The sequence below is a fragment of the Octopus sinensis genome, linkage group LG4 (genome assembly GCF_006345805.1).
Source record: "Octopus sinensis linkage group LG4, ASM634580v1, whole genome shotgun sequence".
NCBI classification, from domain to species: Eukaryota; Metazoa; Mollusca; class Cephalopoda; order Octopoda; family Octopodidae; genus Octopus; species Octopus sinensis.
The window spans coordinates 131,247,194-131,272,284 of NC_043000.1; the positions used below are offsets into that span (position 1 = coordinate 131,247,194).

Consider the following 25,091-nt stretch of genomic DNA (forward strand, 5'->3'; position numbering starts at 1 on the left):
AACAAGTAAATGAATAAAAGAATAGCTTATTTTGTGCATAGATAGCTTAATTGTTGTAGCATGTCAGCCAGAAATAGGAATGTTTTCTGTCTATGATGGAGAAAATACAAATGGTGTCCAAGGGTTATTCTGTTCTATTGATGCAGAATCTTAATCTGAAAATTAAATGCCTATAACATGATATCCCTAAAAGAACTCTCTTGGCAGCAACAAAGCAACCAATATGGATGTCAAGAGATGATAATGAGGATAAATGAGGCTGACTTTAATATTATTTCATAGCTATACATCAATATTCCCACTCCATCTGTAAAGCAATCAAAGCACAGCAAATTGCTTAAGTTTGTCCTCAAATGTCTGATCCTTTAAAATTCTATTCATTTTAGTGAGTGTTTTTTCCCTTTGCATATTTTCTACAAGAATTTTGAAGCTGCCAATTAACTTGCTAACCTATTTGTCTTCTAAAAATCAGTGGTTCTCAACTAGGTCCATATGAACCCCTGGAAGTCCACGTAAGATTTTGTGGGGTCCGAGCAAGCAAAATATTATATAGGAGACTGCAGTAGTATAATAAGGGTCCATGAAAAAGTACTTATTACAAGAAACAGTAAAATTTCTTTCTGTTTTACATAGTTCAACCTACATAAGTTAATGTGTAAAAAGCAAAATAAAAATTTTGAAAGAAATATCTATAAAAAGTAGGTTTTAAGCATGGAATGGCTATGGGAGTCCGCCAGAGTAATGTTGTAATGAAAAGGATCAGCTGTGTGGTAAGTAGCTTGCTTACCAACCACATGGTTCCGGGTTCAGTCCCACTGCATGGACCCTTGGGCAAGTGTCTTCTACTATAGCCTCAGGCTGACCAAAGCCTTGTGACTGGATTTGGTAGACAGAAACTGAAAGAAGCCTGTTGTATATATGTATATATATATATGTATGTGTGTGTGTATGTTTGTGTGTGTGTATGTTTGTGTGTCTGTGTTTAACATCCCTTGACAACCGATGCTGGTGTGTTTACATCCCTGTAACTTAACGGTTCGGCAAAAGAGAATGATGGAATAAGTACTAGGCTTACAAAGAATAAGTCCTGGAGTAGACTTGCTCGACCAAAGGCAGTACTCCGGCATGGCCACAGTCAAATGACTGAAACAAGTAAACGACTAAAAGAGTTGAGAACCAATTTTGAATGCTTTTGCTTTGCTCTGGGCAACTGTGACTTTATTTATTAATTGCTGTCATTTCAAAATGACATGTAAAGGTCGCCAGGTGGCCTCTTTCTCTCTCTCTTTCTTCTTCTTCTTCTCCTCCCCCCTCCTTTCTCTCTCTGTTCCTATATGTACATAATAAAATTAGGAAAAGAGTTTTCTTGGTGTGAAAGCACTTCAAAAATGTATTTTAACTTTGTTGTTTGTTTTTCTTTTTTTTTTGCCTTTTTTTGAATGTCAGGTATGTGTGTGAAAATGTAGTGTAAAACAGAAGAGGTTTGGGAACTTTCCAATACCAAGTCAGTGGGAAATGACAAAGAAAAAAAAAATAGAGGGAGGAAGAAACAAGACATAAACATGATTTTTAGATAATGTGTCATAAGAGAAAAATCTGTTACTAAACTACATAATACAATAATATTCATGCAGAAAAAAATAATGGAAACAGTGCTACTTCTATATTGTTACTTCCACTTAGTAAGGAGTAATGTAGCTAGCTGGTCTATAGTGACTGTCATAAAGGCGGCGAGCTGGCAGAAACGTTAGCACTCCAGGCGAAATGTGCAGCAGTATTTCATCTGTTGTTATGTTCTGGGTTCAAATTCCGCCAAGGTCGACTTTGCCTTTCATCCTTTCAGGGTCGATAAATTAAGTACCAGTTATGCACTGGAGTCGATGTAATCGACTTAACCCTTTCATTATTGTATTTATTTTGAGATGCTCTGTGTTTCTTCCAATTATTTACGTGCGGGTGGCACGTAAAAAGCACCCACTACACTCACGGAGTGGTTGGCGTTAGGAAGGGCATCCAGCTGTAGAAACTCTGCCAGATCTGACTGGGCCTGATGAAGCCTTCTGGCTTCACAGACCCCAGTTGAACCGTCCAACCCATGCTAGCATGAAAAACGGATGCTAAACGATGATGATGATGATGATGATGATAACAAAGAATTTAGTAAAATAACATCGTTACCATTACACTAGTGTTAGGAACATAAATTGTGACTAAGATTTGGTGGAAGATTTGAATTCAAAACTTATGAAAACAAGACATTTATACTAAAGAGCCAGAGCCAGTTTCAGCCGGGTTGGTAACGAAAGGTTTAATCCGTTTGTCTGTCCTTGTTTGTCCCCTCTGTGTTTAGCCCCTTGTGGGTAGTAAAGAAATATATAGTGACTGCCATGAAAATTCTTACTGATTGACTGCTAAAAAATCGAAGTAATCTAAATGACCTAAGACATATATATTATGTTGTAGTGTAATTAATCACAGGAGTGAGCTGGAGATAACCTTGATGATAATAAGTAGGCCTGCCAATATTATTCTTACCTTGACAACAGGTAAGTATTTAACAGAGATTGTGGAGTTGAATTAATCATGGAAAAATTTATGTTGGTTACCGCTACCAACTTACAAAAAGGATTGTTAATTGTTTTACTCCTGTGAACTCTGTTTCCTCTTTTTATATTACTTCACAGCCAACTGAACTGGATCACATTGACTGTATTTATTGTGGCTTAGCCACGGATCAGCCATGATAAGACAGACCAGTATATCAAAGGCATTCTCACTATAACCATCCATTATTTAATGTGTCTTTCTCTTTACTTTTTCGTATTCAGGTTACCCTGTCAAATGTGGTGTCTATTTATTCACAATGTTTTGAATTAATCATGCACTATTTCATAGCTTTGCAAATTCAATGATGTGATTGTTTATTATTAAAATGACATTGTAGGGTTAATGTGAGAGGACTGATCTGGCCAGTTTGTATATAAAGCAAGTAAAATATTAGGACCTGATATGGCCAGTTTAAATACTAAAGGGTTAGATGTCAGGATGTGATAAGAGGAAGATTTGACTGTTATTTCTAACAAATTGTGTGATCCCAATGAGGCTCTCCTCAGATGCATGCATTAGTTGTTGTTTCTCTTCATCCCCATAACCATTCTATCTTTATTTCAACATATTTAAGATTATATTATCTAATGCATCTCTTTTGTTTTCAGTACAAGAGAGATTTGGCTGTTGTTTCTAGTAAGTCAGGCAACCACATACACACTTTCATTGGCTCATGCTGTTGTCGGTAGTGGTGGTGGTGGTGGTTGTCAAGGAAATAAAAGCAAGTCAGTTAAAAACAATAAGAATCTACGTACAAAGCTTTGATGCTGTAATTTGGTTTTCTATCTTATTCTGAAGACATTCTATGACTTTCTCTTGTTTAACACAAACATCTTCCAAACCATAAATTTTCTTGCTTTTCTCCTGTAATCGTTGAATGAGGTTTTGCTGATTTTTATGAGCTTCAGAAAGTCTAAGATAATATTTTTCTTGGTCATTTTTCTGCAATAAATAAATACAAAAAATATGTAAATCAAAACTTTTTAAAATTATTTTGTCTCCATTTTCTAATTGTTTCAACATTCACATGATAGGCGTAGGAGTGGCTGTGTGGTAAGTAGCTTGCTTACGAAACACGTGGTTCCTGGTTCAGTCCCACTGCGTGGCACTTTGGGGAAGTGTCTTCTACTATAGCCTCGGGCTAACCAAAGCCTTGTGAGTGGATTTGGTAGACGGAAACTGAAAGAAGCCTGTTGAATATATGTATATATATATATATATATGTATGTATGTGTGTGTGTGTGTGTGGTGTGTGTGTGTGTGTGTGTGTATACGTTTGTGTTTTTGTGTTTGTCCCCCTAACATCGCTTGACAACTGATGGTGGTGTGTTTACATCCCCGTAACTTATCGGTTCGGCAAAAGAGACCGATAGAATAAATACTAGGCTTACAAAGAATAAGCCCTGGGATCGATTTGCTTGCCTAAAGGCAGTGCTCCAGCATGGCCACAGTCAAATGACTGAAACAAGGAAAAGAGTAAAGAGTAAAAGAGTCTGATCTCGACACATCTTTCTGTGACACCTGCTTTCTTTAATGTGTGTCTCAGAGTGAACTGCACTATCATTAAGGTATGTACACAAAGCTTGAGCCAAAAAGGAAAATCTCTTTGTTGTCATGTAACTTTATAAAATAGCAGCTAAATCTCTATCCATCCATATCCACCCATGCAAAACAATGAAGATACATTGTTAATGTATTCTACAGAATTTGGGAACAGAGCTGTTTCTGTTGAATAGAAAAATATTTTTGAAACACTTTTTCAAGCTGAATCCGGATATGCTATTCATTTTCCCCAATCACATCAGGATATTTGTATACACACTTCCTTGATTTATCATAAAAACATAGTTTTCATTCATTTTATGTCCTGATCTGACTTTGGAGCAGAGGGCCATAATGTGAAAAAACCTTCATTATCACCCTTCCCTTGCATAAAGTATAATAAAATTATGAATCACCTTGGGCAAGTGTCTTCTACTATAGCCTCAAGTCGACCAAAGCCTTGTGAGTGGATGTGGTAGATGGAAACTGAAAGAAGCCCGTCATATATATATATGTATATGTTTGTGTGTCTGTGTTTGTCCCCATCATCATCACCTGACAACAAATGTTGGTGTGTTTACATCCCCGTAACTTATCGGTTCGGCAAAAGAGACCGATAGAATAAATACTAGGCTTACAAAGAATAAGCCCTGGGATCGATTTGCTTGCCTAAAGGCAGTGCTCCAGCATGGCCACAGTCAAATGACTGAAACAAGGAAAAGAGTAAAGAGTAAAAGAGTCTGATCTCGACACATCTTTCTGTGACACCTGCTTTCTTTAATGTGTGTCTCAGAGTGAACTGCACTATCATTAAGGTATGTACACAAAGCTTGAGCCAAAAAGGAAAATCTCTTTGTTGTCATGTAACTTTATAAAATAGCAGCTAAATCTCTATCCATCCATATCCACCCATGCAAAACAATGAAGATACATTGTTAATGTATTCTACAGAATTTGGGAACAGAGCTGTTTCTGTTGAATAGAAAAATATTTTTGAAACACTTTTTCAAGCTGAATCCGGATATGCTATTCATTTTCCCCAATCACATCAGGATATTTGTATACACACTTCCTTGATTTATCATAAAAACATAGTTTTCATTCATTTTATGTCCTGATCTGACTTTGGAGCAGAGGGCCATAATGTGAAAAAACCTTCATTATCACCCTTCCCTTGCATAAAGTATAATAAAATTATGAATCACCTTGGGCAAGTGTCTTCTACTATAGCCTCAAGTCGACCAAAGCCTTGTGAGTGGATGTGGTAGATGGAAACTGAAAGAAGCCCGTCATATATATATATGTATATGTTTGTGTGTCTGTGTTTGTCCCCATCATCATCACCTGACAACAAATGTTGGTGTGTTTACATCCCCGTAACTTAGCAGTTCAGCAAAAGAGACCGATAGAATAAGTACTAGGCTTACAAAGAATAAGGGATCTTTACCTTTTGACCGGCAGATTTAGAAAATAATTTTTTGTAACTAAACACTTTCAAACTTCGTATACTGGTAGAATGTGCCATATAAAACATCTTTTACTCTTAGCATTTTTGAGAAAAGTTTATATTTACGAAGTTATTTCATGTTAAAATTGTTGTATTTTGGTAATTTCGACCAATCAATGACGTGTATTCAGCTGAATAAAATTACCGAAATACAACAACTTTAACATGAAATAACTTCGTAAATATAAACTTATCTCAAAAATGCTAAGAGAAAAAGATGTCTTATATGGCACATTCTACCAGTATACGAAGTTTTAAAGTGTTTAGTTACAAAAAATTATTTTCTAAATCTGCCAGTCAAAAGGTAAAGATCCAGAATAAGTCCTGGGGTTGAATCATTCCACTAAAGGCAGTGCTACAGCATGACCACAGTCAAAATGACTGAAACATGTAAAAGAATAAAAGAATAGCTGATTTTGTGCATAGATAGCTTAACTGTAGTAGCATGTCAGCCAGAAATAGGAATGTTTTCTGTCTATGATGGAAGAAATACAAAAGGCATCCAAGGGTTATTCAATTCTGTTGATGCAGAATCTTAAACACAACAAAATCTGCAAATTATATGCCTATAACATGATATCCCTAAAAGAACTCTCTTGGCAGCAACAAAGCAACCAATTACAAGGAAATCATTGAAAAAATATTCTGTTCTTTTCATTCGCTGGGATGCTAAATGAGTATTGAGATACATTTGTTTGTTCAGTCACTTGAATCAATTCCCTCAGAATGTGGAAGATATCACTGATGAACAGGGAGAAATATTCCACCAAGTTATGAAGGTAACATTGATACATTGAAACTCTGACATCTGGCAGCTGACTTGGCAGGCACCCATAAAATTATTAACCATCTTACAAACAATAACTCTGAGCACCTTTTCAAACTCCACCTGTCTAACACCCGTGGACATGTTTACAAAGTCAGAAAACAGCACAGCTCCCATGACTTTGGGAAACATTTTTTCACACTAAGTACGGAACAAACTGAAGTATGGAACAAACTGCCGGCATCAGTTGTTAGTTGTTGGAGCACTGCATCGTTCAAAACTTCCATGCTTCCTGAGATTCGCCAACACTACACCTGATTTTGTCCCCTCCATACACATGCAAGCATGTATCTGACTCATACACTTTTCACTTTCCAGACATTTGTACGTTACTGCATATGCTTTATACACATTTTTGACAAGTTGTGGTGCACCTGAGCACTGTATACAATAATTTTATTATTATTATATTATTTAATAGAGGAGGGATAGCAAAAGAGATAGGATGTGAATACGATGGTTGATTACTGTTGGAGTATAAAAAGGGATGCCCAAAGCTAAAACATTCCAGGATGCCTAAGAAACAGAGCTTTCTTCCTTCATACTGGTATTTTACATTTTCAGGAGTTATCATGTTATTGAATACAATTGGCAGACTTTTTGTTTTTAAAACCTTGTATCAATGGAATAGAGTGATCCTAGGCCACCTTTTGTATTTTCTCCATCATAGGCCAAAAATATCACCACTTTAGCCAAAATCTTGCTATAATTAAATTATCATCATCATCGTTTAACGTCCGCTTTCCATGCTAGCATGGGTTGGACAATTTGACTGAGGTCTGGCAAACCAGACTCCAATCTGATCTAGCAGAGTTTCTACAGCTGGGTGCCCTTCCTAACGCCAACCACTCCAAGAGTGTAGTGGGTGCTTTTACGTGCCATGAGCATGAGGGCCAGTTAGGTGGTACTGGCAACGGCTACGCTCAAATGGTGCTTTTTATGTGCACCTGCACAGGTAAACTATCTGTGCACAAAATCAGCTACATTCATAATTTTAGTTTTTTTTTATGCAAGGGGGAAGCATGACAACAAAGCATTTTTCACACTTTAGCCCTTTGCTCCAAAGTCAGATCAAACTAAATTTAATAGTGAAAAACCAAGGTTGTGTGGTTACAAAGATTTTGATGTAATTGGTAATAACAAATAGCATATCTGGATTTGGTGCAAAAAAGTGCCTCAGAAACACTTGTCTATTCAACAGACACCTTTCTGTTCACAAATTCTGTAGACCTGTGTAATCATCATCATCATCATCATCATCATCACTGTTTTAACATTCACTTTTCCATTCCTGCATGGGTTGGACAGAGTTTATTGAGGTAGATTTTTTCACAGCCAATAAAGAAAGAATTATTGTTGTTATTATCATCATCATTATTTTTATTATTAATTACCTTTATTATTTCATTCTGCAACTGTACTATTTTCTGTTTGTAGTTGTTCAACTCATTTGTCTGACTAATCATCTTCAACTTCAATGCAGCTTTAAAGTGAAAAACAAAAAGAAAAGAAAGAAACAACAGTTTATTCTCACTATTCACTACTTTATGTACATGGGAGTGAGACATGGTGTCTGAGGGTAAGCAAAATGGCAATTTTGAGAAGGACCAAGAGAGCAATGATGAGAGCAATGTGTGGTACGAAACTATTGGATGAAATGAGGGCTGAGGACTTGATGGGGATGCTGGGGTTTGAGGAATCGGTGGAACAGCAGGCGAGGGTGATTAGAGTGCAGTGGTATGGTCTCATGTTGAAGAGGGATGAGGATCATGTTTTGAGGAGAGTGCTTGAGTTTAAAGTGAATGAACCTCAAAGGCGAGGTCAACCAAAGAAAACGTGGAGGGGACAGGTGGAAGAGGAGATTGGGAGGGTTGACTCGAGGAGGGAGGATGCCCAAAACCAGGTGAGATGATGAGATGGTGTGAGAGTGGTTGCTGTAAGAGTGAGGTAGATCCAGCCACTCCCGTTAACGGAGACGAACCCGGATTTAAAATACTGGAATTCATTCATATATACAGGAAAGCATTTAATGGCCACATTTAAATACGTACCTTGAATATGTGTACATTTTCTATAAATATACAGGTTGTATTTTACGCCCACCTGCTCATTCTCTTACCTCTCTTATTGGTTTCATATGTTAGACTGCTACCTCTCACCTTCTACATTCAGAGCTTTTATATCAATTATATCAACCTCAACAATAGTTTGTTAGGAAATTACCTTCTTAAAGAGTGTTACAGCTGTAAGAAATTTACACCAATTTACACTAAAAATATGCAATAATGAACACACATACATACATACAAGCTTCAACATGCTTTCCATTTCCTAAATTTATCTCATAAAAGTATTTGTCCAATAAGAAGCTATAGTTAAAAAAACAAAGCACTCATTCAAAGTGAGATTGAACCTAGAAGCATGTGTGTCTGAATCAAACCAGATGGATATCAGACTGAGTAAAAAGTAAGCAACATTCATCACAATATATTTCAACAATGTGGATATTTTATTCATCAAAGAAAGTACCATTACAATCAACACATTTTTGCCAACGAGTTACAAGTTTATTTATTCCGGTAACGTAAAAATCTGGAGTTCTGGAGCTGATGAACTCTTTGAACAGACTAACAGCATCGATTTGAATTTAGAACTTGTCTTGCAGGAAACCATCAAGGTGCTTGAAAAAGTAGTGGTTGGTAGGAGAAAGGTGTGGGGAATAAGCTGGGTGAGAAAGAACTTCATAGCCAAGTTCCCTCAACTTCTGGAGTGCCATTAGTGAAACGTGTGGTCAAGCATTGTCATGAAGAATGATTGGCCCTCTTCTGTTGACCAGTCTGGGATGGAGAAGTAACAGTTTTTCATTCATTTTGGCAATTTCATGGCAATGTTTCTGCAGTAATGGTTTTTCAGGGTTTTAAGTAGTTATAGTGGATGAGTCCAGCAGTATACTGCCAAACAGTCACCATAACCTTCTTTTTGAAGAGCTCAGGGTTAGGAAAGGTTTTCAGTGCTTCATCTGGTCCAAACACTGCGAAGAATGTTTTTTATTATTGTACAGAATCCTCTTTTCATCACAAGTTACAATGCGGTCAAGAAATGGATCGGTCTGGTTATGGAGAAGAAACAACAAGCAAATTTCATATCTGTACATTTTCTGATTTTCATTCAAATAGTGTGGTACCCAGTTATCAAGCTTTTTTGATTTTCTGATAGCATGCAAATGGTTGCAGGTAGTTTTCTGGCTAACTTGAAGTACTTTTGCCAGTTCTCAAGTGGTTTTGCATGGATCTTTCTCAATGACGATCCTTAATTGACTGTCATCAATGACAGATGGTCATCCACTATGCGCACAACCTTCAAGATTCAGGACTCCACTGTGAAATCATTTAAATCGTTTTCAAGCTGACTACTCACTGGTCATTTCCTCACGGAATGTTTTGTTGATATCATGAGCATTTTCAGCTGCTTTACATCCTTTTATGAAGTTGAATAGCAAAATTGAATCAAATGTCGCACTTTGACAGTTCCATTTCAGATGATTGTAATAACAGTGAAAAAAATATCAATGTTAATTTCTTGATGCATTTGAGCAAGTTTATGTCTGTATTACCAGACAATTGCAAAAAATGTCCCCAAAATTTTAAGGTTCATTAAATAAGTACCAGTTACACACTGGGATCGATATAATCGACTTATTCTCCTGTCGGTCCTTGTTTGTCCCCTCTATGTTTAGCCCCCTGTGGGCAATAAAGAAATATATATATTTTTTATTTTTACGGGTTTCAACCAAAGGCTGAGGCCATGCTGGTGCAGTGCCTTTACTGCATCCAGGGATTTTTCCAGCATTGCTTCTGGTGAAGTAGCAACTTGGACATTGCTGCTCTTCTTTGTGCCTCCTGTCGTGATGTGAGTTCATCCGGTATTGCAGATAAAAACTAGACGTTTTTTGAAGACTTCCACATCTACACCTTGCAGATCCCTGATATTGCATATCATCCTTCTCCATCTCTCATTTTTATATAACTACATGCATACATTTACAAGCACAGGCAGGGGGGTGTGGCTAGGTAGTTTGGGATTCAGTTCCACTGCATGGCAAGTGTCTTCTACTATAGCTCCAGGCTGACTAAAGCCTTGAGAATAGATTCGGAAGAAGGAAAACTGAAAGAAGCCTAAGGTGTGTGTGTGTGTATTTGCATGCGTGTTTGTGTGTACTCTTGTCTAGTCTAGACATTATGTGATGGTTGCAAATGAGCATTACTCTTTTTTTCTTTTTATTTGTTTCAATCATTTGACAGCAGCCATGCTGGAGCTACATCTTTAGTCAAACAAATCGATCCCAGGACTTATTCTTTGTAAGCCTCGTACTTATTCTATCAGTTGCTTTTGCCAAACCGCTAAGTTACGGGGACATAAACACACCAATATTTGGGATGACAAACACAGGCACACAAACATATACATATATACATATATATATTCGATGGTCTTCTTTCAGTTTCCATCTCCCAAATTCACTCACAAGGCTTTGGTCGGCCTGAGGCTATAGTAGAGGTGCCACATAGTGGGACTGAACCCAGACCATGTGGTTGGGAAGCAAGCTTCTTAACACACAGCCACACATCATCATAAAGTGAGGTTGTTTGTTTTCAGTCTTCAATGAAAATATACCTGGTCGTGGGGGAATATTACCATGCATGAAAACTGGTGAGGGTTGGTGACAGGAAGGCACCCAGCTGTAGATTTCCTGCCTCAGTAAATTTCATGTGACTCATGCCAGCATGGAAAAGTGGACATTGAATGATGAAAACAATAATGACAACAACAGCAATGATGATGATGATATACACGGATGTATACATGGATGTACACAGATAATACACATAGGTGGCGAGCTGGCAGAAGCGTTAGCACACAGGGCAAAATGAATTGTAAATGAATTGTAGTGGTATTTCGTCTGCCGCTACATTCTGAGTTCAAATTTTGCCGAGGTCAACTTTGCCTTTCATCCATTTGGGGTCAATTAAATAAGTACCAGTTAGGCAGTGTGGTCGATATAATCGACTTAATCCATTTGTCTGTCCTTGTTTGTCCTCTCTGTGTTTAGCCCCTTGTGGGTAGTAAAGAAATAGATATACACGGATGTATGTGACTGTCTACTTTTCCTGACATAACGCGATGGTTTAAGTGAGTGTCACCATTATACCAACAGTATCATTCATTTCCAGTCTTCTGTGAAAACATGTTCAGCCAAGGGGAAACATTACTATGCTTGGAAACAACTGAGGGTTGGCAACAAGAAGGGCATCTGATTGCAGAAATCTAAATGAATTATAGAAATCTAAAAGGTGGTGGTGGTGGTGGTGGTGGTGTGTGTGTGTGTGTGTGTGTGGTGGGAGGGTGGAGGCGGCGGTGGCGGCGGCGGTGGTGGTGGTGGTGGTGGTGGCAGCGGTGGTGGTGGTGGTGGTGATATACATTCCTACAATACTTGTGAACACTCTTCATGCTTGAATGGGTCCTAAATGGCCAATAAATGATAGTATTATTGGTTTATTTTCTATATAATTAGTGTTATGAAGAGTTGGCAAAGGTAGAGCTTAATCATGTTTACAAAGGAAGTTCAAGTCTATCTTTATTCACATACAAGTAAAACTGGCATTTAGTGTCTGAGAAATAGAAATTCCCCTCAAAAGTTTCTTTTCAACCAGTCTCTATTGTTATATTTCTATAAAACCTAAATGACACCAAAAGCTATTGAAATAAATGTCTCGGATTTTTCATAGGTGATTGGATACCCTCTAAGGTGTTTGGCTCCATACAGGCCAGAGAGGACAAATTAGTTTAGTTGTATCTCTGCCCCTACATAAGGCATTTGTTGTTGAGCCTCAAGTCAGCTTAACTGAGCTATCCTATGATGAAAGACATTCAAGCTGTGACCATTTCCTCTTTTTAGTGAATGTTTAGCATTATATTATCAAGTGTGTTCTTTTCTATTCTAAGATTGTAGACAGGCTGTGATTTGAGAGAAGTCCGGTTGGGATTTCCTGCAAGTTGGTACTGTTTTTTATGACTGGCAATTTCAGGTATGTAGTGTAAGCATGATGAAATAAATAATTAGGAAACATATCTAACTCATATTTCGCTTTTGAATTTGGTTTGCAAGATTCTTTATATGAGTTCGTGTGTTGAAGCATATTCTGTTGTGTCTGGTGAGAGTCATTTTCTTTTTGTGCCTTATTATTTAACGCACTCACCGGTAAAATTTCCACTTTTTTCTTATTTTTATTTTCCTAAAATTTTCGTTGCGTCTTGCAACCTTTTCAATAGTCTTGACTATTTTACCGGTGAGTGTGTTTTATTATAAGGCACAAAAAGAAAATGACTTGCCCCAGACACAACACAATAAATGCATCTTTTACAACTAAAGTATTTGCAATTACTTATTTCTTATTTTTATTTTCCTAAAATTTTCATTGCATGTTGCAACCTTTTCAATAGTTTTGACTCTCTAAACTATAGTTTCAAAACTATTGAAAAGGTTGCAACACACAACGAAAATTTTAGGAAAATAAAAATAAGAAATAAGTGGAAATTTTACCGGTGAGCGTGTTAAATAATAAGGCACAAAAAGAAAATGACTCTCCCCAGACACAACAGAATATCTATCTCACATATTCATTTTTGATAAGAGTTTCTCACGGTTCTTTTCCATAGTTCAGACTATGAGAAGCTAGTAGACTTATCTTTAAAGAAGATTATAATACATATGACTAACTGCTGGGCTTTTGTAATAATGCTACAAGATTGCAGCATGATATTACAAGGTGTGGATATATCCAAGGTGGCCATATATTTTCAAAAGATTAATTCAAATTTGGGAAGAAAAAGTGCATCTTAAATGCCATCAATTTGATGGCATATAAGACACATAAGATGCTTTTTCTCCACAAAGAATGTCTTAAACATCACCTCACATCCTGTACGTGAAGTTGGGTCTATATTCTTTAAAGCACTAAAAACTTCATCATAAATATACACAGTTGAAATTGGGGTGCATCTAATATGTCTATATGTCATTTATGTCATCAAATAGAGTACTTAGTAAAATTATTTATCATAAATATATAATATTTTCTATGGGTTCTTCATGGTTATGTATTATAAAAATAAAAGAAAGAAAGAAACTGCCCATGTAATACATAACTTAAAAGCAGCACTGCATATGTGCCAACACACACGAGCTTGAGACATGCACTTATCATGAGGAATTGTGAAAGGAGCTTCATGAGACCACTGCAGAGACGCTTCCAAAAAAATAAAAAATTTCAGTAACCATTGGAAAACTGATTATAGCAGTGACTCAATCAATTTCTAGCGATATTTGAAGAAGGATTTTTTGTATTCCGAAATATTATTGTATCAGATTATGGATAATTAAATTATAACAGTTATTATAGGCCACATGGCATTGTTGTGCCATTCAAAACACATTATATTTCGCAAACAATACACAATGCTTCAAGCAAACTACAATACTATCCAAAATTAATTTTGTCTTTTTATTAGAGATGTTCCTAAGATGGTTTTGCTAAAGAGGTATAGCATGCAACTATAATTTGGTTTGCAATGACATTACAACATTGCTGTTCATTGTGGGAGACTGTAATAAAATATTTTAACAAGGTGCAAGTGTGGTTGTGTGATAACAAGTTTGCTTCCCAACCACATGGTTCTGGGTCTAGTCCCACTGTGTGGTACCTTAGGCAAATGTCTTTCACTATAGCCTCAAGCCGACCAAAGCCTTGTGAGTGGATTTGGCAGATGGAAACTGAAGGAAGTCCATTGTGCTGTGTGTGTGTGGTGGCAGTGTTGGTGGGGGGGTCTTTGTGTCTGTGTTCCCCACCACCACTTGACAACAGATATTAGTGTGCATTTACATTCCCTTAGATTAGCAGCTCAGCAAAGGGTGCCAATAGAATAAGTACCAAGTTTTTTTTAAATAATAAGTACTGGGGTTGATCTAAAAGACTAAAAATTCTTCAAGGCAGTGCCCCAGCATGGCCACAGACTAATGACTGAAACAAGTAAAAGATAAAAGATAAAATGCTATGAGCTATTGCAAACAGGAGACATTTTTCACCATTTCCAATCTCTAATTATGTCCAGTTATTTAATTTAAGGGTTGTCAAATCAAAGTATCTCTAGTTCAACCTTGATTTTCCTTTGTATTTTGATTAAAAGAAAGAAACTTGTTTTAATGTAGGACTAAGAAATTCAGAGATATCCTGGGACACTTTAAATTATACAGTTCTTACAAATCATTATTCATTTTTTTGGAAATAAACATCCTATATACAACTGATTGTAATTTGTTATAGACCATAATATTTGTCATGTGTTAACACTCTATACTAAGTTAAGGTGGCAAGCTGGCAAAAGCATTAGCACACCAGGCAAAAATACTTAGCAGCATTTTGTCCATCTGAGTTCAAATTCTGCCAAGGTCAACTTTGCCTTTCGTCCTTTCATGGTCAATAAAATAAGTACCAGTCGAGCATTGGGGTCAATGTAATAAAATTAATCCCTCCCCCGAAACTTGAGCTAAAATTTGAAACCAGTATACTATACTAATTTCAGTTTTTGCTTACTCATAGCTAAAGTTTTACTGTTTAACTTTTTTCATACTAAGAATTGTTTTAGCAAGTCATTCATTTCAATATTTTCTGACTCATCAGCATTCTTGAGAATAGAAATATATTGTGTAAAGGTGTTTCTAGAAGTTCAAATCTTTGCCCTCAGTTATTTTTATTCAGTCCAGAATAATCTCAATGCTTTCTTCAAAACATATGTTGGAAGTATAAATGATTTTAATAACATCTGCATTCGACTCCAATTCTTAATTTATCCATGTTTATACAAAAACATTTCACATAACCCTGGAATTTTAGGCTGTAATATCCTTGGCACTTATGTGAATGTTTGCTACCCTGGTAACTATTTATTTATTTTTTCCATGTTATTTGTATACATTGAAAAAATATACATACATATATATATATATATATACATATATATATATATATATTATATATATATGTATGTATGTATGTATGTATGTATGTATGTATGTATGTATGTATGTATGTATATTTTATCATCATCATCATCATTACTTAACGTTTGTTGTCCATGCTGGCATGGGTTGAACAGTTTGACAGGGCTGGCACACTGGAAGGTTGCACCAGACTCCAGTCTGATTTGGCATGGGTTTCTATGGCTGGATGCCCTTCCTAATATGAACCACTCCAAGAGTGTAATGGGTGCTTTTACATGCCACTGGCACAGGTGCTATTTATGTGACACCAGGATGCTGTTACATGACACCAGCATGGTTGCCATTTGCACAACACCAGTATCTACTACGACTGTGATTCTGCTCAGCTTGATGGGTCTTCTTCTCAATGATGAGTAAGGCAGTATATAATTATAGAATTAAAGATAATGCTATTGCTTCTTTGGAGTAATCATTATTTTTTACATTGTCAAGATATATATATATATATACATTTTTTTCTCTCCTTGTTTTTTCTGTGTCCCCTTCTGTAGAAGAGCGTAGGCTTGAAACGTAAAAGACTTTTTCTATTCCTGAGCGTTATACTAATACATCTGTTTGTTTTGTACACTACCTGTCTTTGTCTTTTGTTTTTTTCGTAAACTCTCCCTATATATAGATAGATAGATAGATATATAGATAGAGAGAGAGAGAGAGAGAGAGAGATATGTATATATATGCATATATATATATATACATCTGTATGTGTATGTGTGTGTGTGCATGTACGTATGCATGTATATGTTCTGTGTAACTGTATTTGCTTGCGTTTATGATTTCTGTGTATGTGCATGTAGGAGTTAGTTTGTATACATGAACAGTTATATGAATATACAATTAATTTATAAATAAAACTTAATTCCCAGCTTCGGCTCAGATTTTTTTCTCTCTTCAAAATATTCATCTTAATGCCATGTTTACAACAACCTGACTTTTCTCATTATTATCTCATAGACATCAAGGGGGCGATCTGGTAGAGTCGTTAGCACACCAGACAAAATACTTAGTGACATTTTACCTGTTACTACATTCTGAGTTCAAATTCTGCCGAGGTCGATTTTGCCTTTCATCCTTTCAGAATTAGTAAATTAAGTACCAATTGCATACTGGGGTTGATCTAATCGACTGGCCCCCACCTCCCCACAAATTTCAGGCCTTGTGCCTATAATAGAACAGATTATCCCATAGACACCAGAACAGGCAATGACTTGATTGGTAGAGTATTGCACTAGACTGAAATGCCTTGCAATGTCTAGTTTTGAGCATTTACATTGTGAGTTCATATTTCACTCACGCTGACATTGATTCTCAATCTTTTAACCCTTTCATTACCAACCCGGCTGAAACCGGCTCTGGCTCTGTATTACAAATGTCTTGTTTTCATAAGTTTTGAATTAAAATTTTCCACCAAACCTTAGTCACAACTTATGTTCCTAACACTAGCTTAATGATAACTAAGTTATTTTACTAAATTCTTTGTTATATTTAAAGTAATTAAAAGAAACACTGAGCATCTCAAAATAAATACAGTAAAAAAAGGGTTAAGTAAACTCAGTAATCTATATCTTCACACCAACCAAAGTTCTTCATATTTATGGAAGAAATTACTGTGACATCTCACTTTTCTTCTCTCTCCCTTCCTCACTTCCTCCAATCCTCTTTCTCTATCTCTGTCTGTCTGTGCTCCCTGCACCTCTCTCTCTCTCTACCCCACCACTCTCTCTCTTTCTCTCTCCCACCTCTCTCTCTCTCTCAAGCATAAAGAAGAATAAGGAAAACTTAGTTGATTCCTAACCATAATTTTCCATCATCTCAGCTTTGGTGATTCCATCAATGTTACTGTACTCAATATGAAAGTCTGTCAGATTTTCATGCCGTGCAACAATATTCTGCAGTTGTATGTTGGCTGCTTGCAGCTGTGCCACTTGGCTGTTGAGTGCCAGAATGTCCTCTCCCATCCTGCGCACTGCCTGTCTATAGCGTTTCAATTCATCATGAGGCTGAAGTTCGTCTGATAACCTCACAGGATTTTCTCTATGGCTACAATAGAACAAAACAAACATTATAATGAATATACATACATACATACGTACATACATACATACACACACTTACATACACACACACACACACACACACACACACACACACACACACACACACACACACACATATATATATATGCATACTAAACCATCAAAATACACAGATGGATGTACACAGATTACATACATATGCAACATATATATGCAAGACGTAAATATACACACAAATACACATATACATGTGTATACGCAATCTTGCTCACATATATGTCTGCATATGTATGTGTATTTTGATATGTATATATATATATATATATATATATATATATATATATATATATATATATATATATATATATAGATATATATATATATATATATATAGATAGATAGATAGATAGATAGATAGATAGATAGATAGATAGATAGATAGATAGATAGATAGATAGATAGATAGATAGATAGATAGATAGATATAGATATAGATATAGGTATAGATATATTAGAGAAATGAGGTACTCAGAAATCTGGATGGTTTTATATTTACAGATATTTATTAATATGTCACATGTTTTTATAAATCATTTATTAACGCTTGCATCTACACTAGTAGACTCTCCAGATGTGGAATCCATTCAAATCTGGAGAGTCTACTAGAGTAGATGCAAGCCTTAATATATGATTTATAAAAAACATGTGACATATTAATAAAAATCTGTAAATATTGTAAATATAAAACCATCCAGATTTCTGAGTACCTTATTTTTTCTAATATATAATACCTGTGCATCACCTCCAAACCTTCTAATATATATATATATGTGTGTGTGTGTGCGTGTGTGTGTAGTATGTTGAATAGTTTGTTGTTGATTTACTCTAGGATGTCCAACAAGTCGTAAATCCCTTTGGGGTATTATAATAAAATGAATAATAACATACAATGGATAACTGTCAGCTCATTACAGCTGTTTCTTATGTGACTTTTTAGTAGAAGAATGACAACATTACTCCAAAAAAAAAAAACCGTAACCATCAGATGAAAAGTAATTTTACAGACAAAAGAATATCTCAAGAATACAGCAAGGACATGGCTGAAGTCTGTTGTGGCCAACTATGAAATGTGATGTGAATGTGTGTGTGTGTGTGTGTGTGTGTCATCATCTAGGCAGTGGCATTCTTTTGCAGTCTTCCATAAAAATATAAACAGCAGAAATGGGGTTTCTCTGATGTGTCTTTGAAGTAATGCTACTCAGTAGAGTGTGTAGCTCAGAGATCATAATGGTGCTCCAAGCAGAACCACTACTTCTCCAAAATGTGAGATCACAGCTCCAATACTATGGACATGTGGTAAAAATGGTTTTGGTTATATTACTTTTATGTGCATCAAAAGTAGATACTGAAGCTCAATTGAACATATTCTTTGAATATTTCTCAATAGAGAAACAAGCATTTATTTACCAGTTAATAGTTAAAGCAGTTATTCTAAAATATCACTTTTTCTATACATTCATCAATCATTAGACATACCTGTTATTAAACCATGGTGACCAGAATTCTCTGCTATTGAATGGTGAGTCAGGTTTGTGTTGTTCAACACCTGTGGTATCTGAAGGTCCCTCAGTAGTCATTCTTCAAACTTTATCTGACTGTTGAATATAATGTTTCAAGGAAATGCTGTTTAAAAACTGCCAAGTAGATGTAATAGCCATATAGAAGTTTACATGACAAATGTATATCTGTATACAATTCTAAAAAACAAAAATGTAAAAAAATAAGGTAATATGTAAAGATTTTGTTAGTTGAGATATATCTTTATCAGGTGTGGAATAGGTCTAACATAAAATCTGGTTTAATAGTATGCTTTTAGTCTCTGATGTCTCCTGTGGAGTTCATTCTGTTGCAAACATTTAGACCAAACACACAGTTCACTCCTTCCCTAAACTGCTGATATCAATTTCACTAATCTTGATGGAGGTTTATGAACAGCATTGACTCAGGCACCTCATCACTTGCTCTCTTTTACTCATTTACTATTCAGCTGCTGTGGATAAGCAAGCTGAATAAAAATCTGTTATGTGCTACACAAACAGTATCAGATTTTATCCAGTTGGGTGGCTATTTGCGACATCAGTGACTGTTTATTCACTATTTTACCATGTATCAGTTACAATAGATTTCATCTAAGAATGCAGTTGGCTGTGAGTACATGTTATTGACAAAGCTTAACAAGGCAGAAATGCATCAAATGTACTCACTAGCCACAGCAGGAATGATTTTTGTTTGCACCCTTTATGCGTTGTGTATTTTTAAATACAACATGGCCGTAAGAGATATTTTTTCCAGATGAATACTGCAGTAAATTTGCTATACACGATGTCTTTACATTAAGTATGATATACAGATGGCTATTTTAATCTATTACCACTTCTGTGAATAAGAATAGCCAGAGCAAAGTTCAGAGAGGTCCTACCTCTGCTGGTAACAAAGGGTCTCTTGCTAAGAGTGAAAGGTAGACTGTATGACACATGTGTGCAAACAGCCATACTACATGTCAGTGAAACATGGGCTGTAACTGCTGAGGACATGCATAAGCTTGCAAGAAATGAAGCTAATATGCTCCGCTGGATGTGTAATGTCAGTGTACATACACAACAGAGTGAAAGCACCCTGAGAGAAAAGTTGGAATTAAGAAGCATCAGATGTGGTGTGCAAGAGAGACAACTGCGTTGGTATGGTCATGTGTTATATATAGATGAGGACAGCTGTGTAAAAAAGTGTCACACCCTAACAGTGGAGGGAATCTGTGGAAGATGTAGACCCAGGTAGACCAGGGATGAGCTGGTGAAACATGACCCTTGAATGTTGGGCCTCACAGAGGCAATGACAAGTAACCAAGACCTTTGAAGATACACTGTGCTTGAGACTCAAGTGAGACTGTAGCTATAGCCTCTGTGACACAAGAGTGTCGCATAACTTGCCCATTTAAGAGTACCCTTCAATCATTGGGCAATGAGAAGACCTGTTGAGTCAAGTGAGATCATTATCATGGATGATGCCAGTACCGCCTGACTTGCACCCATGCTGGTGGCACATAGGAAGCACCATTTGAGTGCGGTTGATGCTAGTTCCACTGGACTGGCTCCCATGCCAGTGGCACGTTAAAAGCACCATTCGAGAGTGGTCATTGCCAGTGCCACTTAACTGGCTCTCGTGCTGGTGATACATAAAAAAATCCACCCACTACACTCTCAGAGTAGTTGATGTTAGGAAGGGCATCCAGCTGTAGAAACCTTACCAGATCAGACTGGAGCCTGGTGCAGCCTCCTGGCTTGCCAGTCGTCAGTCAAACCATCCAACCCATGCTAGCATGGAAAGTGGACGTTAAACAATGATGATGATGATGATGATGATGATGATGATGATGATGATGATACATTCATGTATGTATATGACTATTATCATTGTTTTACATCTGCTTTCTATACTGGCATAAATTAGATGAGTTGTGCTTGTCTGACTCAGTTCTAATTCAAAGTGACTGATGAATGATTGAGAGACCACATTTGGTTTATTTATTTTAGCAGAGTTTCTATGCTGTATGTCCTTTCTAACACCAGCCACTTTACAAAGTGTACCAGGTGCATTTTATTGTGGCAATAACACTAGAGAGGTCCTCATATGCTTAACAAGCCAACACTAAAAAATCCTATAAACCCCATACTCTCTCTGCTTGTTCACCAGTTATGTTACTTAAAATACTGGATGCATTTTATTGTGGCACTAGTGATAGAGAATTTACCATGTACCCCACAAGACAAAAAGTTCACATTTGCTCAGTGTTGTCTCTGCTCATCCAGATCAACACGACCAATTGATTGGGCAAAACAGAAGGTGAACTCGGGTTAGAGAGCATTATGCATAACAATGGGATTGTACAGAATCTCATCTGTAAGGTATGTGTACATAATGAGTTGAAACAATCATAGTGGTTCTGAATAAAGAATCATATGAGTTCCATTCTCTGTCTCTCATTTTTTTATGTATAAACATAGAAACACATATCTACATATGTATACACATATATGTATATACTTAAATGTATGTACATATATATGTATACACATATATATACATACTTATGTATGCACACACACACACATGTTTATACACATTTATATACATATATATAAATACGCATATATACATATATATATATATATATATATATATATATATATATACAGACTGCCATGTTGATTCATTAGCTCCTGCATGCATTTTTTTTCTCTCCTTGTTTCTCCCCGTGTTTCTTTTCTGTGTATCTTTCTGTTGAAGAGCGTAGGCTCGAAACGTAAAAAACTTGTTTTATTTCTATTCCTGAGCACCATACAAATACAATTGTTTGTTTGTACTCCACCTGCCTTCGTCTTTTGTTTATTTTCGTAAAGCTTCCTGTTATATATATATACACATATGTGTATATATATATATCCATAAACATATATGTGTGTGTGTGTGTGTGTGTGTGTGTGTGTGTGTGTGTGTGTGTGAGTGTGTGTATTTATATAAATATTATATAAATAGAGTTAGATAAATCCAGTTTATTCTATAAACCGGACTTTTATAATATAACTTTTATATTATATAATATATTATATAATATAACTTTTATATTATATAATATATTATAAAATATAACTTTTATATTATATAATATATTATATAATATAACTTTTATATTATATACTGCTCTATAACTTACAGTCCGCTTCTTTTTCAGATTTATGCTTTACTGATGATATATATATATATATCTCGGTGTGAAAGTATAGAAGCTCTTGTGTTAAAGCAAAGGCTCAGATGGAGTGGTCATCTGGTCAGAATGAAGGATTCAAAGATGCCTAAACAACTCTTTTATGGAGAGTTAGCTAAAGGAGAATGACCTCCACATAAACCAAAAAAGAGGTATAAGGACTTGCTGAAGGCTTCCTTGAGAGATGCTTGCATCTCTCCTGACCCATGGGAAGGCATAGCTATTGATCGTAGCAGGTGGAGAAGGATTGTGCATGAGGGGACAGCCACGTTTGAGAAATCTCGAGTTGCACATGAGAAAGTAAGGAGGGATGTCAGGAAGGGCATCGCTGTTACACTTCTAGAAGGGAAGGGTCTTCCTTTGATTCTGACATGCAATGTCTGTGCAAGATCCTGCCACAGTAAAGCTGGACTCATGAGTTATCTTCATAAAACGAGACAGATGAGTGACAACCTGGCCACTGGTGGTGGTGGTGGTGTAACACACCATACTAATCATATCTGTCGGGCATGTGGAAGAGAGTGTAATTCAGCAGGAGGACTTAAACGACATGCAAGGGTACATGAAGCCCAGTTACAACTACAGCCGGCTATTACCAGTAAAGGCTTTAGTTGCCAATTTTGTACAAGACATTGTATATCTTTAGCTGGGCTAAAAAGTCACATTCGATCACAGCACCAGTAACAGTTAAGCTTCATGCAATGGCCATACTCGATAACAAGGGGGCAGCCATAATGTATGTATGTATGTATGTATGTATATGCATGTTTGTATGTATGTATATGTATGTATGTATATACATGTATATGTATGTACATATGTATATGTATCTACATATATATATATATATCATCATCATCGTTTAACGTCCGTTTTCCATGCTAATATGTATATGTTATACCACACGTTCAGACACCTTCTACTCTACTCCTCCGACTGCTACTCAACTCTGTTTTCAACTACTCTACTCTGTTCTAGTCTACATTGACGTCTAGACATCTCCTTCTATATCTATGTATTGGGCAAGTCTACGTCATTGTCTGGGGGCATCCACACAGCAGTATATATATATATCATCATCATCATCATTTAATATATGATGATGATGATGATATATATATATTGTTGCATTTGGGGATGGTCATGTTGCCAGTTTAGCCAATAAAAACACACACACTATATATTTGTTGTTCATTAGTTTCAGCTTTATGTTATACTAGCACTATGACCCGGCAATGCCGGGTCATAGTGCTAATGCATGCATATACAGCTGCGTGCATGCACACATACACGTGAGTACAGTCCAAATCTCTGACCAATCACATACAGCTAGCTGGTATTCAATTGGCATATCAAATTTCGGGCATTTTCAATGAGTTTTGGATAGAAAATTCACTTCTATTGATTTTTTAATGGCTTTGCACGGTGACTGGGGAAATGTAAAGATATGCACGACCACCCTTGGACAGTTTTGAATGACCATAGAAAGTGCGAGCCTTCTAAGTAAAAAATTGTGGATTTGTATACAGGACACACACACAGACATTTTGCCGTTTATATATGTAGAGAATATTCGTATTTCAGCCAGAGTCATTTCATCACACTTCTGTGACCTCCTCAGTGGTCCTTGCTTTCTTCTTTCTTTTTTGTGTGTTTTCCTTACTAATGGTCAGCCATTTTGTATTCCTATTGTGTCTTTGTTTGTGCATGCATATACCCCTGTGTGTGTGTATGTATGTTTATGTAAGTATATATACACATATGTGTATATATATGTATATATTTGTGTTTCTATATATGAATATATATATATGTATGAACATGTATATATATATATATGTGTGTGTGTGTATGTATGCATATATGTGTATACATATATACACATACATTTAAGTATATACATATATGTGTATACATATGTATATACGTGTTTCTATGTTTATACATAACAGAGTAAAACACTGCTTATGCATGTATACGTATAAGCATGTGTGAATACAGATGTGTATATCTATACACATTCATTCATTTACACACACACACACACACATATATGTACATATATATATATGTAAATACACACACACATCATTTAGTAGAACAATCATTTTCCTTTTTTATATTTCTTAACTTATTCAAAATACAAATACAAATTAGTGGTTCTTGGAAATTATAGAAAAAATGGTTACAGGTAATATAATGTACAATTAAAACACTTACCTGTGAAATGGATTTAATACTCTTTGGTTTGTTTCTTTTCTATACACTATTTCTATCACTTAATGGTGACGTGTGCATATATATCAACATAACAGAGAGTAAAACACTGCTTATGTATGTATATATGTATAGACATGTGTGATTATAGGTATGTATATCTATACCCATTCATTCATTTACATACACACACATCCATCTACAATGGACATTAAATGTTGATGATGATGATATACTGTACTTATACATACATATGTATATATGTATGTATGCATGTATCTATCTATCTATCTATCTATCTATCTATTTATCTATACACATGAAAGCCAGGACCACAAACGGCTTTTAATTGATGCATTCCATTAAGTTTATATCTTGCCAGTAAGATCTGATTAAGATTACCTGTGGCAGGTTGTAAC

The 25,091-nt window shown here is 36.0% G+C and overlaps 1 protein-coding gene across 3 annotated transcripts in view; it reads right to left on the reverse strand.

The window, feature by feature from the left end:
* LOC115210185 (coiled-coil domain-containing protein 33-like) overlaps positions 1-24,810 on the reverse strand; it is a 42,380-nt gene extending 17,570 nt beyond the window's left edge. The window contains exons 1-5 of one of the 3 annotated variants that reach the window (XM_029778640.2): positions 24,676-24,810; positions 19,170-19,288; positions 17,393-17,637; positions 7,877-7,965; positions 3,363-3,549 (exon numbers count right to left, since the gene is read on the reverse strand). In XM_029778640.2, the coding sequence (XP_029634500.1) occupies positions 3,363-3,549; positions 7,877-7,965; positions 17,393-17,637; positions 19,170-19,270 (622 nt within the window). In that variant the 5' untranslated portion in view covers positions 19,271-19,288; positions 24,676-24,810. Of the gene's footprint in view, positions 1-3,362; positions 3,550-7,876; positions 7,966-17,392; positions 17,638-19,169; positions 19,391-24,675 lie in introns of all 3 variants that reach the window. The other 2 variants (XM_029778639.2, XM_036502487.1) reach the window with 2 other exon arrangements.
* Positions 24,811-25,091: the final 281 nt, after the last annotated feature.